The sequence below is a fragment of the Protobothrops mucrosquamatus genome, unplaced genomic scaffold (genome assembly GCF_001527695.2).
Source record: "Protobothrops mucrosquamatus isolate PMUCROS unplaced genomic scaffold, P.Mucros_1.0 scaffold269, whole genome shotgun sequence".
In the NCBI taxonomy this organism is placed as follows: domain Eukaryota; kingdom Metazoa; phylum Chordata; class Lepidosauria; order Squamata; family Viperidae; genus Protobothrops; species Protobothrops mucrosquamatus.
Window position 1 is genome coordinate 335199 of NW_015386614.1, and position 17311 is coordinate 352509.

General features: G+C 38.5%; 2 protein-coding genes across 3 annotated transcripts in view; one reads left to right on the top strand and one right to left on the bottom strand.

The window, feature by feature from the left end:
- NMT1 (N-myristoyltransferase 1) overlaps positions 1 to 2750 on the top strand; it is a 37871-nt gene extending 35121 nt beyond the window's left edge. The window contains exon 12 of the mRNA XM_015814627.1: positions 1930 to 2750. Coding sequence (XP_015670113.1) covers positions 1930 to 1950 — 21 coding nt within the window. The 3' untranslated portion in view covers positions 1951 to 2750. The remainder of the gene's footprint in view (positions 1 to 1929) is intronic.
- A 1770-nt stretch (positions 2751 to 4520) lies between these two features.
- The window catches only part of PLCD3 (phospholipase C delta 3), a 75149-nt gene continuing 62358 nt past the window's right edge, over positions 4521 to 17311 (bottom strand). For both annotated transcript variants that reach the window (XM_015814629.1, XM_015814628.1), the window contains 5 exons: positions 15645 to 15761; positions 12626 to 12804; positions 11507 to 11642; positions 10391 to 10540; positions 4521 to 9643 (listed from right to left, as the gene is read on the bottom strand). In XM_015814629.1, the coding sequence (XP_015670115.1) occupies positions 9555 to 9643; positions 10391 to 10540; positions 11507 to 11642; positions 12626 to 12804; positions 15645 to 15761 (671 nt within the window). In that variant the 3' untranslated portion in view covers positions 4521 to 9554. The remainder of the gene's footprint in view (positions 9644 to 10390; positions 10541 to 11506; positions 11643 to 12625; positions 12805 to 15644; positions 15762 to 17311) is intronic.

A 17311-nucleotide genomic window follows, 5' to 3' on the forward strand; every position in this document is an offset into this window, starting at 1 on the left:
AGGGAAGTGCGGCTAGGGTAGGCAGGGCTGTGGGGTCCTGGTGCCGTGGGAGCTCAAGGGCCAGGCTGGGTGCTTGACCTCCGCTGCCCAGGGCTGCAGGCAGTCCGTGCCACTGCCCATGGGCCCCCTGCATTTCCTGAGGCTCAGTGAGGCTCCTCCAATGGACCATGCCTGGGCGCTTGCCCCAGTCCCACCCCCCTCCGCCGGAGACTCTCAGATCTGGCCCAGTCCTGCCCAGGCCAGCACAAGTGTCCCTGACGCAAGTGACGGTGAGCTGGCCACGCCCACCCAAAGGCCACACCCATGCCAATCACACCCACCAGTAGGCCACACCCACCCAGTGGGCCACACCCACCCAGTGGGCCACACCCATCTGGCACCCAACGATAAATAAGTGGGATTTGGGTTGCAGTTTGGGCACTCGGTCTCTAAAAGGTTCGCCATCACTGGCGTAGTGTGTTACCAATTGTTTTCTTGGTGACTATGATCCCAGCTGCCTTGAGATCATTGACAAGATCCTCTGTGTACTTCTGGGCTGATTCCTCATCTTTCTCATGATCATTGAAACTCCACGAGGTGAGATCTTGCATGGAGCCCCAGACCAAGAGAGATTGACAGTTATTTTGTGTTTCTTCCATTTGCGAATAATTACACCAATTGTTGTCATCTTCTCACCAAGCTGCTTGGCGATCGTCTTGTAGCCCATTCCAGCCTTGTGTAGGTCTACAATCTTGTCCCTGACATCCTTGGACAGCTCTTTGGTCTTGCCCATGGTGGAGAGTTTGGAATCTGATTGATTGATTGCTTCTGTGAACAGATGTCTTTTATTCAGGTAACAAGCTGAGATTAAAAGCACTCCCTTTAAGAGAGTGCTCCTAATCTCCGCTCGTTACCTATATAAAAGACACCTGGGAGCCAGAAATCTTGCTGATAGGGGATCAAATATTTATTTCACTCATTAAAACGCAAATCTTTTTTTTTCAAATGCATTTTTCTGGAATGCTTTTGTTGTTATTCTGTCTCTCACTGTTAAAATAAACCTACCATTAAAATTGTTTTTTTTCATTTTTTTAATTAATTTTCTATTATTACATTTGATTAATGCTTAATAAGCATCGTTTTATCTGGGTTAATTTGTTTGCTTAATAATACAAGTTACATTCTTAGTCTCTACCCCTTTTTTTCCAACCATTGATTAAATAAATTCCATGTTTCAAAATATTCTGTATCTTCTTTCTCTTTGATCTTCAATGTAAGTCTGTCCATTTCAGCACAGTCCAATATCTTCTTGATTATCTCTTCATCTAGTGGTGTTTCTTCATTCTTCCAATGCTGAGCAAATACAATCCTCGCTGCTGTTAGTACATGCAATGTTAAATATACACTTTGCTTATCACATTTTTCTGGTAGTATACCTAATAAGAGACTGATCATTTCTTTGTCAGTGGGCAAATGTACAAAATCAGCAGGAGATCAAATATTTTTTTTCCTCACTGTAGATTATTGAATAATGCTGAAATACACACGTGAAAATTTGGTTTTCACATGAACACATTTGCTGGAAGGAAAAATGTTTAGCAATGATTTTAGTGAGGCTTGGGATGCCTTAATTTGCAGAATAAGCAGGATATCTGCATGTTTATTTATTGGTTTTTACCTCTGATCTTTGTGAAGGGGTCTCAAATTCAGACTTTCTTTGGAGTAAATCTGGGGGAAAAAATAATCTTCCCTCCTCAGTTTTTAGCTATTATGCATAAGTAAAATCTGAAAAAATATTAAAGGCCAGCCTTTTCAGTATTCGAGAGACAATCTGCTTGAGTATAGAGCAGGGTGGGACCCACCAGTCAGGTGAGTAATGTATAGACCTGCTGAGTCCAAAGAACAGAAATACTTGTTAACCCTTCCTTTCATCTTGAACGTTTTCCATAGGTTGGCTTGGTGCTGCAATAATCAATTTTCTCCGAAGAAGGGCAGGCGGAAACTGAAGGCTGGGCCAATTGCCAGTATGGAACTGCCGTCCTCATGGTTCAGAGTTCCATGGAAGTGACAGAGTCCTGGGGAGGAGCTGGTGCCCACTGCATTGGCAATGTGACCTGACATTTCTGATGATTGTATCATGTGCCATGGAGCACACCATTGTATTTCTGCCAGCTCATGGCCTTTCCCCTGCCCCTCATACAACATGATCAAGGGAATGTAACTGCTGAGAACTAGCTCATGATTTTACAATTGGCATATATTGGAGTTAACGGGTGAATAATAAAATTATATTATATATTCTATATTTTAACAATGCTGTTCATCTGAAGTGGAAAATGTGGTGTTACCATCAGGCAGCATAGCTTTTTAATCTTAGAATTATTGTTCAAAGAAATATTAATTGCCTGATGGCTTATTATGATGATTTTTGCAAAAAAAGACCAAAAATTTGGCTCTTTGGATTTAGAAGAGTACAGTGCATTCCCTCTTCCCAAAAGAGGTGTATTCCCTCTTTGTGATGCAAAAATGATTCTGAGCTACAGTACATAATTGGCCTAGTTAATGGAAGTTTTAAAGCTGTTTTCAATTTTTACATAGCGCTATGGCCTTTTTAATTCCAATCCCTTGTTAAGACAACTTTCTTTTAAAAACCAAAGGGCTATTTTAATGATGGATGATCTTTACTTCATGGTGGAATGGGGTATGAATCCCAGCTATTGTTCCCTGGATGTGCACTAATAAAACTATAGTATAACATTTGAATAACCAAATGTACAGTTTGTGGCTTTTGGTTTATGGAATCCATACTTGGTTCTGTTGGGGAAATTCTCCAGTTTCTTCCAATTGTAATGGGGGGGATTTAATATCATGAATTGTAGCTGTTCTCTTGTCAATTCTGATCTCCATTTGTTTTCTAGCAATAGTATCTAACATATCAACTATTCTAAACTTAATTCTCTGTCTTGTAATCAACTTATGTTGTCTAGCTTTGAAAAGAACTGTTTATGCCTGTTTCCTCCAATGAAAATTGGCTGATAAAATCAGAAGCTCTGCTGGCAATTTTGCTGGTGTTCACATAAAACTTAGAACAGAAAATACCAGACAAGCTAGAATGAAAATGGCAATGTATAATCAAAATGTGTTCAATATATTTTATAGGATGTAAGAATTTTGTGGGTGGGCTAAATATTAGTTAGGCTATATAGGTAGTTCTCGACTTACAACCACAATTGAGCCCAAAATTTCCACTGCCTAGCAAGACAATTGTTAAGTGAGTTTTATCCTATTTTATGACCTTTCTTGCCACAGTTGTTAAGTGAATCACTGCAGTTAATTAGTAACACAATTATTAATTATTCCATCTTGGGGAAGGGGCTCAATTTAGCTGCCCAGTTAAAACTTAATTCAAAATTTGACTGATAGGAGTGAATTTAGAAGCAAGCATGCTTAGGAAGATATACTTCTTTGTCAAAACCGGCTTTTGGATATAGTTTAGTTCATATTGAGGAACTTGGTCTAGACGTTTGTACACTGCACTACAGTTCCCAGCAGTCCAGGCAGCAGGATCAATGATGAGGAGTGCTGAGATTTATAGTTCAATAACATCTGAAGGGCCTTCTTTCCAGTGCATTATTTCGAACTATCATGTCACAATACGGTATGACAACAAAAACTAAAAAAAATCTTCCAAAAGATGATTAGTATGTGACTACGAAGGTTAGTATCTTCTCATTTTTTCAGTGAAAAGCTTTGATTATGCTGTGTAAATCAAGGTTATTTTATCTTGCAGAGATTAGTTTATTGGCATAATGAAATGCCTGTAATTATAGATTTTTTTACAGTACTTCAGGGAAAATACAATGATAAGGGAGCCCCATCTAGCTATATGACTTTTAAAAAACATCATCTACCGTATTTTTCTGTGTATAAGACGCTATTTTTTCCTGCAAACACTCTGTTCAAAAATCAGATGCGTCTTATACACGGAAAAATAATGGTAACCTCCGCAGCCCAGGGCATGCCTGTGTGGGTTGCCATGCTGCCTGGTGCAGGTGTCAAGCCCCTGTGGGCTTGCCACTAACAGGAGGGGAAGGGGGCAAGATTGTCGGCCGGCCGAACTTCCAGATTTGCACGGAGAAACTTACCTGCCAGAGTGTCTTATTCAAGGGTACATCTTATAGACGGAAAAATACGGTATGTGATGGTTAACAGATAAAGTGTAATAAACAATATAGCACAGAATGTCTAATTCAAGACTTATATACTGCCCTCTGTTTGCTTTGGAGAAAAAAAGGCATTTTGGAAATTTAAAACAAATCTTGTGGAAAAATATTATATTTTCTCCAAAAACCTGCACATTTCTTGTGTCATTCCATTCAATTAGTGAAAGAGATCTATACTTTTTTAAAAAATCCTTCTATTTGCATAGTTAGCTTAATTTTCATGGTGACAGTACAAATGGCAAAACCTCAGTATGATCTCTCTGCCTTTGCTAAGTGTCCAAGTTGCCTTTTATATATTATGGAAAATTCACTGGTAACTTTTTTTGGATTTAATTATTCTCATATATGATGTGGGAAACATAGAAAACAATGCTCTTGCTTTCATTTGAATGAAAAATGTTTCTTCTCTAGGCTTTGAGAGCTTTATTCTAATATCCACTTATATTGCAGAAGTGCTGCTGAATCCAGATTCTGTACACACTTTGGAAGACCAAATTCTAGCATTTTTGTTTGGTTATTGTAGTTTTATTTTCATTTCTGTTACAGTTCTGGATGTGAACCATGTCAATGATAACTTTGGTGTCCCAGGTCTCTTGTGCATGTTGTGATCCCTTTGTAGCATTTGCTGAATGTGAGAAACGCATAACAACCCTTTTTGTCCCTTCTATGCTTCATGAGGAAGAACTTGAGAACTTAATATTCATCAAAGATCCAGTTATAGCATTCCATCTTTAAAAATAGCACATTTAATGCAAAAATATTAATTAATTTTTTTTAGCTAGCTTGTATCCTAAAAATAAAAGTAACAAGTATAGCAATACAATAGTTGTTAGGATAGGGCAGGGGTAGGGCATAAATACAGGACCAGAAATAATGTGCTAGCTGAACATTAGTGCAAGTACAATCTCACTGTATAAGTTCTTGTATGGATAGGATGTACTCAAGATCTCTCCAATATGCTCAAGCATGACTGACATGAATCCATTGTCAAACCATTGGACAAAACAGCAGATCATTACTTAGCATCATTCTACCCACATGCCTGAAAGTTACTATTCACTTTTTCAGACCCTGTATTTTAGACCTTCTTCCATCCAGCCTCTAATAAATAATTGAGTGATTCAATAATTTCATATGCAGTGATTAGGAGAATGACATTCTCATAAATTGCTATTTACATAATATGGGCTGATTCTCCTGCCTCTCATAACTTGCAATTAAAAGTGACATGTAAAGAGTAGGGAGACTATTGAGAATGGATAATTCTTAATCCTGTGACATGGTAAGAAAGTTGCCTTCAAAATTTGAATGGTTTTATATAAGGAAGCAGGTTTTCCTAAAGTATAGATTGGTAGGGTTATATAATTTAATTGATGGGTTAGCCTGCAAGAACAAGGATAATTGGGTTTAAGCAAACTTCTAATTTAATGCTTGACTTTTTCCTCACTATCTAGGTATAGAATCTTAAGTGACGTGTAGTTACTTGTGATAAAATGCCACAACCATTTCAGATTGATAAATCTTCTCTCTTATTAATAAATAGCTATAAAATTATTAAGATTTAGGTTTACTTCTCAATTTCTGTAAGACAAAAATAACAGGCTTCAGTTACACACCTTGGTCAAAGTGCTGTTGTTGCCTTGGTATAAAGTTTTCAGACAATTTGAATAAATGAGTTTTGACTTACGCATTTGCACATTAAAATGTGAGTGGCTTTCTCCCTAAAATATATTTCAGCTATACTTGCATTACAAAGTACTTAGCATTTTTCAAACATGTTTTGACAAATGGGAGAAAAGCTTTTATTTGTACACAGCCTAAGGAAATCTGTATTTATGATCTTACCTGCTTTTCAAAAACAAAACAAAAACCTTGTGGCTAAATTTGTTTATACAAGCCAGAAGAATATAAAAAATACAAATTAATCCCAATCAATATTGCCCAAATTTCACACATTAAAGGAACTGATCCCTCAGAATTTCTCACAGCAATAACAGCTTTACCCTTTTTGTTGTTTGGGTGTTCCGTGGAACTTGACTCTGATTAAATTTCTCTGACTAGATCTTTTGCTAAAATAAAATGTTATTTTACTTATTAAATACATTACAAACAACAATCTCTTTAACATATATATATATATATTTACAAAATCAAATTCTAGAAGGTGTTTAGGTTCATAGGGGTCTTTTTTCCATTGGAGAAGAGAGAGGGGTAGGACAATAAACACATGTCAGTGCTTCTATACATGGAGAAACCAGGTCTGGATTTGTAAACTGCATTCAGTTTAAATAGGCTCCAGCAAAAAAGTGCTAAACTCAAAAGTGAACTTTGTCTAGTGCTAAATATCACAGAATATACAGAATTAAACAAACATAACAGACTTCCTCGTGTTTCAACTATTTAAATCCATTGCAGAAAATTAGCCATTTGATCACTTGGTCACAATCTATTCTGCAGGAAAATCTAGAAATGTCCAGGAAAAACTATTTTTTATTAATTTCTACACTTATAACCCATCTTTCTCTGAAAATCTCAAGAAACATGGATTGCTTCTCCGTCCACATTTGAACTTTGTTTCATAAAGTCACAATGTTTCAGTAAAGTTGGGATTTGACTCCAGGCCAATCTCACTGATTGGGTAGGAGGCCAATTTAGACTAGTTTTTTAAAATTGCAACAATAGGTTTCTATAGTACAAGTTATGTGTAGCTGCTGTTCAAACCCCCCACCTGTTGCCCTATGTTGTCTTTTGCATCCTGTATTGTTGCCAAGAGATTGAAATGCATGTTGCATGATAAGACGTTACCATTGGTTGGTCATCTTTCCTTCTCTCTGTTCCATAAGGTAAGGATATGCCCATTATTTATTTTTACAAATACTATAGGAGAAAAATATGGAAACCTGAGCCTCACACTTCTGATAGCAGCCCAAAGTACACCCATAAAGGAAATTTGAACTTGTCTAACAATAGGTCTGAGCTAATTCCATAGCCTACCTCTTCCTTGCTATGTCAGGATTGATGCCCCAGATTTTCCAAACCAAGTTAGAAGCTTTTAAGAGATACTTCCAAAATTCTGTAGTAAACAAGCCTTCCCCTGTCTAGAAGTACTAATTATAACCTGCAAGAGAGCAAGCGGCTGCTGCTTCATGAGGTGGATCTAGTTGTAAGAAGGAACATGGGAAGGAAATGGTCATAGTTTGGAAATCTGCCTAGAAAAATCGGAAGGGGAGCAAATCCAAAGAATCTGCTGAGCCAAAAGGGAAATAGGAGCAGTAGCCAGCCAGACCTCTTGATAGCATCTGATATCTTTGCTAAAAATCTGGGTGGTGAGAATAATCATTAAAGAATTTTACTTGAAGCCTCATTGAAAATATTCATAAGTAGTGCTAAAATAATTACATACCCTTCTTGTTCTATGTATGTTGTTATCCAAACTCAGTTCTCAGATTCATTTGGCTTCTTTTTGAATGCTTGGGAAATACCTTGCACTCTATTTGTATTGAGGCTGAACAGCCAAAAACTAAGAACTACTAGGCTGTATGATAAAAGCAGCTACTAAATGTTCAGAAGTTGCTTAGTCACTAAACTGTAAATAGTGAACCAACTCTTTCAAGAAACTATTGCAAATTATAAACTATTTTATAAGGTACGCTACTTGAAATGCTTTGAAAAAACACACCAAATGAGTTACTACTGTTTCCTTTCATGGCATCTTAATATTTACTGTGAAGCTGGGTGCATACTATAAATTTCCAATGGATTTAACTTTCATCTAATCCAAGCTGCAGTAAATTATGAAAAATAAAAAAAAATCAGTTAAAATTATACTCTTATAACTGCTCACTTGGAACAAAATCTCACTAAATTGTTATAGACTGCCTTTCCTCTAGTAACACAAAACAGCTTGTGTATGTGTGTTCCCACACTTTATCATCACAAGAACAATCATGTAAAAAGTAATATTGAGAGGCTGTGATGAACTTGATGGCTCCCAGTAGGAATATGATAATGTAAGATTGTAGTGTAAAATCCTTTGAGATGCATTATGACAGTTTAACTAGCAATAGCTAAAACAGCTACTAGCCGCCAACAGCTGATTTTAATTTGTGCTGAAAGATTAAATGCTCTAAAGCTATATATAGTTCTTTCAAATTCACTAGGAGAAACAATATAGCAAAAATAATTTCATCCTTAATGCTCTGGTGATTTTTTTATAGTTAACAAAATGTTCTAAGGGAAAAATAATGCACTGCTTCGAATCTAATTTCTAAAAGTATATTTCTCCACAAATGAGTCTGAGAATGTATAGGAGTACTCATATTTTCCTTAAAGCAATCTATGTAAAGTATCAAAATAAACCTAAGAATAATTATTAGTATTCATCCAGAATAAAGACCATACAAATACATATGTTTTGAAAAGCAAGTTAATACTAATTTTGTCAAGCTCCTTCAAGAGAATAGTATTTAAATCTCATTAAAATAGTCTTGGAGTGTCAGGAAAAGCTAAGTAGATGAAGTGGGGTGCAGGATTTTCATATATCTGTTATTCCTGGCTTGTAATTAAATTCAACAATCTTCTGTCTTAAAAGGTCCCAACTACTGTTCATTATTTGAAATATGATCTTTGAAATAACCTAAGTTACATGCTACATGAAGTAGTTTATTTCCTAAACAAATAAAGACCCAGTTTCATACCCAATCTCCATTCTGGCCTGTCAAGGTGCATATACTCAAATCAGATTCCAGATCAGTTGGGCTAGCTCAAATTCCTTGTTCAGTTTGTGGGTCACATTTCACTCTCTTAGGCCTTTACTACAAAGGTCGCACCACCTTCACTCATTAATCTTGGTCACAAGTCCACCTATCTCAAATCCTTAGATTTTAATGGACCTAGCCCAAGTTTGCAAGATAACATAATACATCTTTTCATTAGGCTTCTTCTATTGTGACTAACAAATAACAAGACAATATCTACCCCCAGCGTGTATTTTTGCAGGGCACTATAAAGAAGAGAATAAGGTGGAATATTTAGTCAGATTAAAATCCTGTCTAGGAAAGCATTCTAGGACTCTTTAGGTTAAGTAGTTTTTGGCTTCAACTACATGAAGAATGTTAAATTATGACCCTAATATAATAGCTTGAATATTCAGGTGAGGATTGACATCATGCTCTTCTCTCAGTCTGGATCTTCTGGCTGCAACACTTTGGTTCTTCTCTGCTTCCGACCCTATTTGATTTAGTAGCAGGTGGCATCCAGAATTAGCACAGCTATGCATCCATTCTTCTGAGGGCTCATTGGACCTTCTCAATCCACTTTCACATTTTCCAAATCGAACCTTTATTATAGTTTTCACATCTTCCTGCATCTAATGTGTACAAAAAGTGTAGCTGGAGATAGGGATGTACCATCCCTGGAAAGCAAATGGATATGCCGGTAGCCTGAAGAGAAAATTACAGGAGGATGTCTGAGAACAGGTCTATGGTGCTCACTAACTAGTATATATTTCTTCTACATGACCTTTTCTGTTATATAAACTCATGGATTATTAGTGGCTAGAATGCAGTATTGCAGGCTAATTCTGCTGACTACTAGGGGTTCAATCCTCACCCGCTCAGTTGACTCAGCCTTCCAAGGTCGGTAAAATGAGGACCCAGATTGTTGGGGGCAATATGCTGACTCTAAACCGTTTAGAGAAGGCTGTGAAGCACTGTGAAGCAGTATATAAATCTAAGTGCTATTGCTATCATGTAGCTCATAGCCAGTTTTGAGGTAATATTAATCACAGAATAATCTAAATAAATCTGTAATCTGATGTCTCTGGGAGTCACATCAAGTGCAGCAATTTGCAAATTCTGCAGCCTCTGATCCTAAGATGTCTGAAAGGTAATTGTTGAAGCAATTTAATACTGAAACCTTGTTTTTAATACATCTTGCTTTGTGCCATTGGTTAAATTCACTTCACAAATTTGTTCTACAGGCAAACCTCTATGTAGAGCCCATCAGGGCTGGTACTTTAGGGTGGTGGATCTATTCAACAGATGTAAAAGTCCACTAAATCAGAACTAAAACCAATTAAACAAAAATTGTATAGAATTTCTGCTACTTCTTGGATTACCATCAGACTCTTCTAGAGACTGCACAACACCCTACTTAAGCTTTCTTGATTCTGGAAGAAAAACACTCACCTTCCCTAATGCTGGGCAATGGTAATGTAAACTGTCCCACAAAATCATTTGATGAAGTTGTATCATAATCTTCTACTACAAAGCGCACCAGTGCCAGGTCTGGAACTTGTATCTGAAACGTCAACATCTCATTCCAACATGGATTGAATCCTGCAGAGGGAAAATCCAAGAAGTAGAACTTCAAGAGAGAAATAGTATGGAGATGCCTTGTTACAGCCAAATTCCAGTATAACGTATACTAAGAATTGCTTTAATCTAGCAAATTTAAATTTTGAGTTTGACCTTTTTTCTCCTCTATCTAGTCTTTATTTACAAATTTTCAAGTTCAAATACAATTTGTTTTTGACAAAATGTTTGCATTCAACAGATGATGTGATTTTAATAAATGCAAATACTACCTTGGGTGGATATAAGATGTTGCCTTATCATGTACCTGGCTAAACATTCACCTGCAATAACCTTCTCCTAATTCTGTTGAAAGGAAAAGAATCAATGAAGAATCTGAAAGATCCACACAATTTTCTTACCCCAGCACAAAGATGCTCACTCTACTTACTCCTTGCTGAGAGTGTGTCCTCACAATACTATTATAATGTCAACTCACTGAAAATTTGGAAATAGCTTTAGGTCTTCCTGTGTAGAAGAAGTGCTTTACATGTTAGGTCAGCACAAGACATTCCATGCAGATAACTGAGGTTTTCAGAGCAGGGAGGATAGGAAGAAAGCATGGCAAAAGCATTTGTATGGAGAAGCCAACTCAGAATAAGCCAGTTTCTTATATCAACCCTGTGGCTGTTGTTTCATTGATTAAAGGTCAAATGAAAAAAAAAAACATGTCCAGAGGACTTCTTCAGACTTAACTACTCATGTTTCCTTTTATACGGAAATATTAAGAACTAACCCTGAGATTTTCTTCCAACTGTAGCTTTGTTCCTCCTCTAGTTCAATAGCAGGGACAAGGAAATCATGGTCCGTTAGATGCTGGTGAACTAACTGTCCACAATTCATGATTATCCATCATGCTGGGTGGATCCAATACAACCAATAATGTTTGGATGCCCATAGATTTACTATCCCTGTTCTCCTTATTGTTTTCATTCCTAGGCTTTGTCTCACCATTATTTAACCGATATTCAGTTTGTTTCTTGCAGCAGTCTGCAGGAATTCCATGAATCTCAATTCGTACAAAAGGATCAACAATGGAAGAACTCTTCTCTTTATTTAGTTTGGGAAGTTGCTGAGCCGTAATCACCTGAAAGGAGAAAAAAAATCATAATAATCATTTCTGCACTCTCTTGGCAACTTTTAAAAACAAATAAACAATGTACACAAAATTGGCTGAATATATTAATTAGTACAATCCTAAAATCAGAATTAATTTCCATTGGTTGAATTATGGCTAGAATGGCCAAATGCAAACAAACAGAAAAGGGAGAGGGCTCCTACACTTATAATTGTTCAGTAGAAAAGAGAATTTTGGCAAGGGGTTTGCAAAACTACATATTTGCCACAATGCCATTTTCAATACAGATAATGAACGAGGGCTATTTGCTCACAGCTCTTCCAAGAAAAACAGAAGTCTGCAGTCTTTGAAAATGATGCAAAGCTATTTTCCATAATTTAATATATACATCTGGGCTGCATGATAATATATTCCATCAGAAATATTGAAGTCTGACACCAAACACAGTAAAACCTATTTAATATTTTTTAGCAAAGAGAAAAAAATTCTAAAAAAAAAAAGAATTTAAATGGTTTTCAACCAAACTATCTTACAGAGTTATAAGATACAATGAGGGAAGCAAATATCCACACATGTTGCTTTAGGCTCCTAAAGGCAGGTCTATGTATTATTTCAAAATCGTAATAAAGCAGAGAATGATTGTTACAAGTAAAAAGGTGACATGATCTGGATGCTCTTCTTCAAAATTCTATTAACAGAGTATTGTAAAGTATCCCTTTACAATAAAAAAGATCTCCTGGAAGCCCTTTTATGCTTGGCTTTTAAATAAAAGTGTTTTATATTGAAGGTATGCATGTTTCAGGTTCTGTCGAACCTGGAAATGGTAGTACATTTAATTATCGTCATGACTATAAAGCCAAGTAATAGGATTTATACAATGACGTTTCTTGTTAAGTCTACTGTTCCATCCATTCAACTTTCCATTTATATGCACCTAAATAAATATAGCAAGCAATTCAAAGAACATATGGGCATCTTACATTCTACTATACCTTGATGGTGAGGGCAATGGGGTGCTGGCCACTCCTATGAATGGGAACCTTGGGGTCAAAATTACTCTGGTTATTGCGTAAGAAAGCAGGTTTCAGCACATAGCCACAGCAGCCATTCACCAAAAAGCGCCCATCATTCAAATCCATCTCAGCACCTGGTGTCTGGAAATTCAGGGCCACTAAAATATGACCATAGGAAAAAAAGTGATTAAGGTCATAAAACTGGAATATTATCATGGTGCACTTTTATAAAACTTTGTATCTACCGGCACATTAAAAAAAAAACTTAAGCAGCACTGTTACCTGGTGCAAAGTGTGGCAGCAAGAGCAGTCTTTGGTATCTCTACGATGGCCCAGATTATACCTCTGCTTCTCAAACATCACCAGCTATTGGTCTGCTTCCAAGATATTGGTTATGACCTTTGGAGCCATTAATGGCATAGGTCCAGGCTACCTGATGAACCACTAGAACAAGCCCATCCTACTCGTGCCAATAGAGAGGGTCTACTTTGGATCCCATCAGTTAAAAAACTCTGTCAAGATCTAGAAGAACCTTCTGTGTTGCAGCACCCACTCTTTGGAACATATTACCCCCTAAGGTAAAATCTGCACCCACCCGCCTATCCTTCTGCAAGAGTGTAAAGACCTGGCTCTGCCAGTTGGCCTGGGGACCAATGCAGCAGTTCCACACAGGAGGTGGCTGCTATATTGATAATAGATTCCACCTACCTCCCTCCTTCCTTCCTCCCTCCCTCCCTCCCTCCCTCCCTCTCTCTCTCCATCATTTGGGTTATCATATTTGTGTATTCTCGTTGTGTTCCTTTTTCATTGTTTATTTTCTGGGTTCCATTATTTTACTTCTCTTTACACTCCTTCCATTCTCTTCCTTTTTATTATTGTAAGCCGTCTATAGTAGCCTCATGACAAGATAAGCGGCAAATAAATTTAACAAATAAATAAAAAATAATGAGGAATAAAATAGGACCAGACCTGGGAAGAATAAAGACAAGGATATCTGTATTCAATATACTCCCTCCTATTAATTCCTTATTAATTTGCAGAATCCTGGGATATATACATTTGTCTTCATTCTTGATTATTAATTTGCTCTAAGAAATGCATATTACATTTAATTCAAAAATATATCTAGGCTGCTGAAGGAAAGTACTATGGAACAAAACATTTTAATGCTTTGACTTTGCACATTATTTTAAAACGGGTGTCAAACTCAATTTCATTGAGGGCCGCATCAGCATTGCGGTTGCCCTCAGGGGGCCAGGTGGGTGTGGCCAGGGTGGGTGCAGCCTACTGGGTGGGCATGGATGGAGTGGATGTGGCCTACTGGGTGGGCGTGGCCAGCTCTACATCGTTTGTGTCAAGGGGGCCTGTGGGGGCCTGGGCAGGAGTGGGACAGATCTGAGGGTCTCTGGCAGAAGGGGGTAGGACCAGGGCAAGTGCCAAGGCATGGTCCACTGGAGGAGCCTCACTGTTCCTCTCAGGCCATGCGGGGGGGGGGGGTGGNGGGGGGGGGGGGGGGCTGGATGGTGGTGCGGGCTACCTGGAGCCCTGGGCAGCAGAGGTCAAACGCCCAGCCTGGCCCTCAAGCACCCGTGGCACCAAACCCATCCCCACTTCCCCAAGGGGCGCCCAGCTGCACTTACCTCCTCCTCAAGGCTGCTGCTGTGCTTGCTCTCCTTAGCCAGGTTGCTCATGATGGGTACAAGGGCAAAATCAGAGGGAGGCCCATTCCCTCTCCATGGGAGGAGATCCGGCTTTGTATCCAAAGCTTTCTTAGCAATAGGATGGGAGACCCCCAGGATAGGCCAGGAGGAGGGGGCAAGGGGATGGTGAAAGAGCAGCAGGGCAGGACTAAGGTAGGACTTCCCTCAGACCCTCCCTCTCCTTTCCTTCTTTCCTTCCTTCTTTCCTAAGTACAGAGTGGTGGGAAAATATTTGAGATGAGGGAGGAAGAAAAACAGGCAAGAAACGCAGCTGGGGAGGTGTCACCCTTCGTGAGGAATGAAGAAATGCACCATCACCTGGAAGTGGCCAGTGCGATGGTGCATTTCTTCATTCCTCACAAAGGTGACACCTCCCCAGCATGCACCCAGGGGCAGGGGCGACGTGGCAGGGGCTGGTTCCGCACTGTTTCCAGACGGCCTTGTGGAGCTAAGACTGAATGCGTTTCAGCATAGATGGCCACCATAAAATTATACAATGGCCCCCGGCCAGTCTGGGCCAGGGCCAAGGCAACGGGGGCCATTCCCTCACTATTTCCAGGATGGCTTCGCAGGCCACATGAAACCACTTCGCGGGCCGCATCCGGCCCCCAGGCCTTGTGTTTGACATGTCTGTTTTAAAACCTCAAGGACATAGCAGAGCATCTACTTAAAGTCCAAATGATCTCAGAGTCAGTTTCTTCAACTCTGTGACCTCAAGCCGACAACCATTGCCCATCCTATTCGGCTCAATGGACAGTGTTCTTTGTTTGCCTAAGACAACTTTTTCCAGTGAATAAACAATAACATGAAAAGATCTACACAATGCCAGATGCACCAAGTGGTCTGTGATATTCTCATTGGTCACTAGATAATGTGGCTACAGGCTTGGCCTCTGTTACTCTGCAGTGCTGCTGCTGCACAGCCAAAGGGATTAGTTAACATAAGGAGAACAGGGTTCCACAATAACACAGTTATGGTCTGCCTTTGTAGTCTGAGTAAGCTGCCACTCAATCATGGACTGAGCTCCCTCCAAACTGCTCATCCTCAACCCTGCTTCTCTCACAAGCCACTTTCATTTTTCAGGGTAAAGCAAGGATGACTAGGTTTGGAGATTCCAAGTTACTGGGAAGTACCGTACCCATCTCTCCTGCTCAGTTATTGAGGTTGTGGGTAATGCTCCTCCAATTTATGATTCACTTGTAAAATCAAAGCAAGTCCAAAAGAGAGAGTGATTGGGAGAGAGAAGGTGACTAGGAATGAAGTTCACGGCATGGATTACGCCTTCTCTTTGCTCTTACCAATCTGGCAGCCAACATTCCACATCTCTTGAGGGTTGTAGTTGGAGGAGTTCATCTTCAGACCCAGTGGGTAGATACGGCTGAGGTACCGGGTGTTGTATCGGACAAAAAGATTTCCTGCAGAAAGGAAAGAAACTTCCAGCCTTAGACCAAAAAGAAGGAAAGAGGCAGTGGTCCTGCTGTTCATTTCTATGCACCTAACAATGATGGAATACTACAAATAGATCTCACTTATCAATGATGATTGGGACCAGGAAGTCTGTTGCTAAGCAAAGTGGTCATAAGGTGAGATGTCACATCACCATGACAACTTATGATGGCAGTTCCAGCATTCCCAATTGCAGTTATTAAGCAAATCCCACATGGTCACGGCATCCCATGGCCATATGATCACCATTGGTGACCTACTGCTGGCTTCCCCAATGACTTTGCTTGTTGAAAGCTAGCAATAAAGGTGGCAAATACCAGTTTCATTACCATAGGACATTGCAACATTGTAACAGAGTGCTGGTTGCCAAAGATCAAGATCACATGTCCACAGAGACACTGCATCAGCTGCAATTACAAAGACCCATTGCAAGTACCCTTCATTCAGAACCATCATATGGTTCAGATGGTTGCTGTACACGAACTGGTATTATTGCAGATGACATTCTTTTTTTAAAGAAATTTGTAAACCTTGTACTGCCATCCCAATGTTGATGCAAAAGACTTTAGCAAAATAGTAAGTTACTCTAAGAACTGGTCCAAATTATAATGAAAATAGATGAAAAATACCCATCCATTTAAATAATATTAATACTTAATAACTATCTAAGGAATATTAATTCTGTATTTGTACCAAATACATTAATTATCTAGGTATATGAACACCAAAAGTTATAGTTCTCCTAACATCTGCCACTCCAAGTCAGATACTCCCTTGAATATGTTCCTCCAAATATCCCCTAAAATTTGATGGTAGCTAGGAAGCCCGTCTTTTCTGTGGCAGCTCCTGCCTTATAGAACACTCTTCGCCTTAGATGTTTGGCAGGTCTCCATACTTTTAGCCTTCCATAAAGCTTTAAAGCTGGCTTTTATCTCAAGTGCTGGGATAAGATGAGATGACTGCACATCAGAAGTTTGACCCAGTTCCAGGTTTTTATTTTTAATGGATTTAGTTTTTATAGTTTTAATGCTGCTTTTATGCTGTTTTAATTTTTGATTAAAAACCACCTAGAATTGGTTATAAGATGGGCAGCTATATAAATGTTTTGAATCAATAATAAAAATTATAAATAGAATATATAGTGAAGTTTCAGATATTGATAAATAGTATATAATAAAATAAAATATAGTATATAATAAAATAAATTCTTGGTTTAGAAAATATCTGTGGGTGTTCTTCGATTATGCGAATATCTTTACAGAAAATACAATTACCAATTAATGAGGGAAGACTTGGTCTTCCTAACCTGGAACTCATCATTTTATTTATTTATTTTTATTTATTTAATTGCATTTATATCCCGCCCTTCTCCTTGCGGACTCAGGGCGGCTGACAATGATTAAAATACTAACATATACATCTAATTAAAAATTGATTAAAAAGAAATATTTAGATACGTCAAATTTAAAAGTAATTAAAACCCCTTTAAAATCCCTTAGGCCAGTCCCGCGAGCTGGAA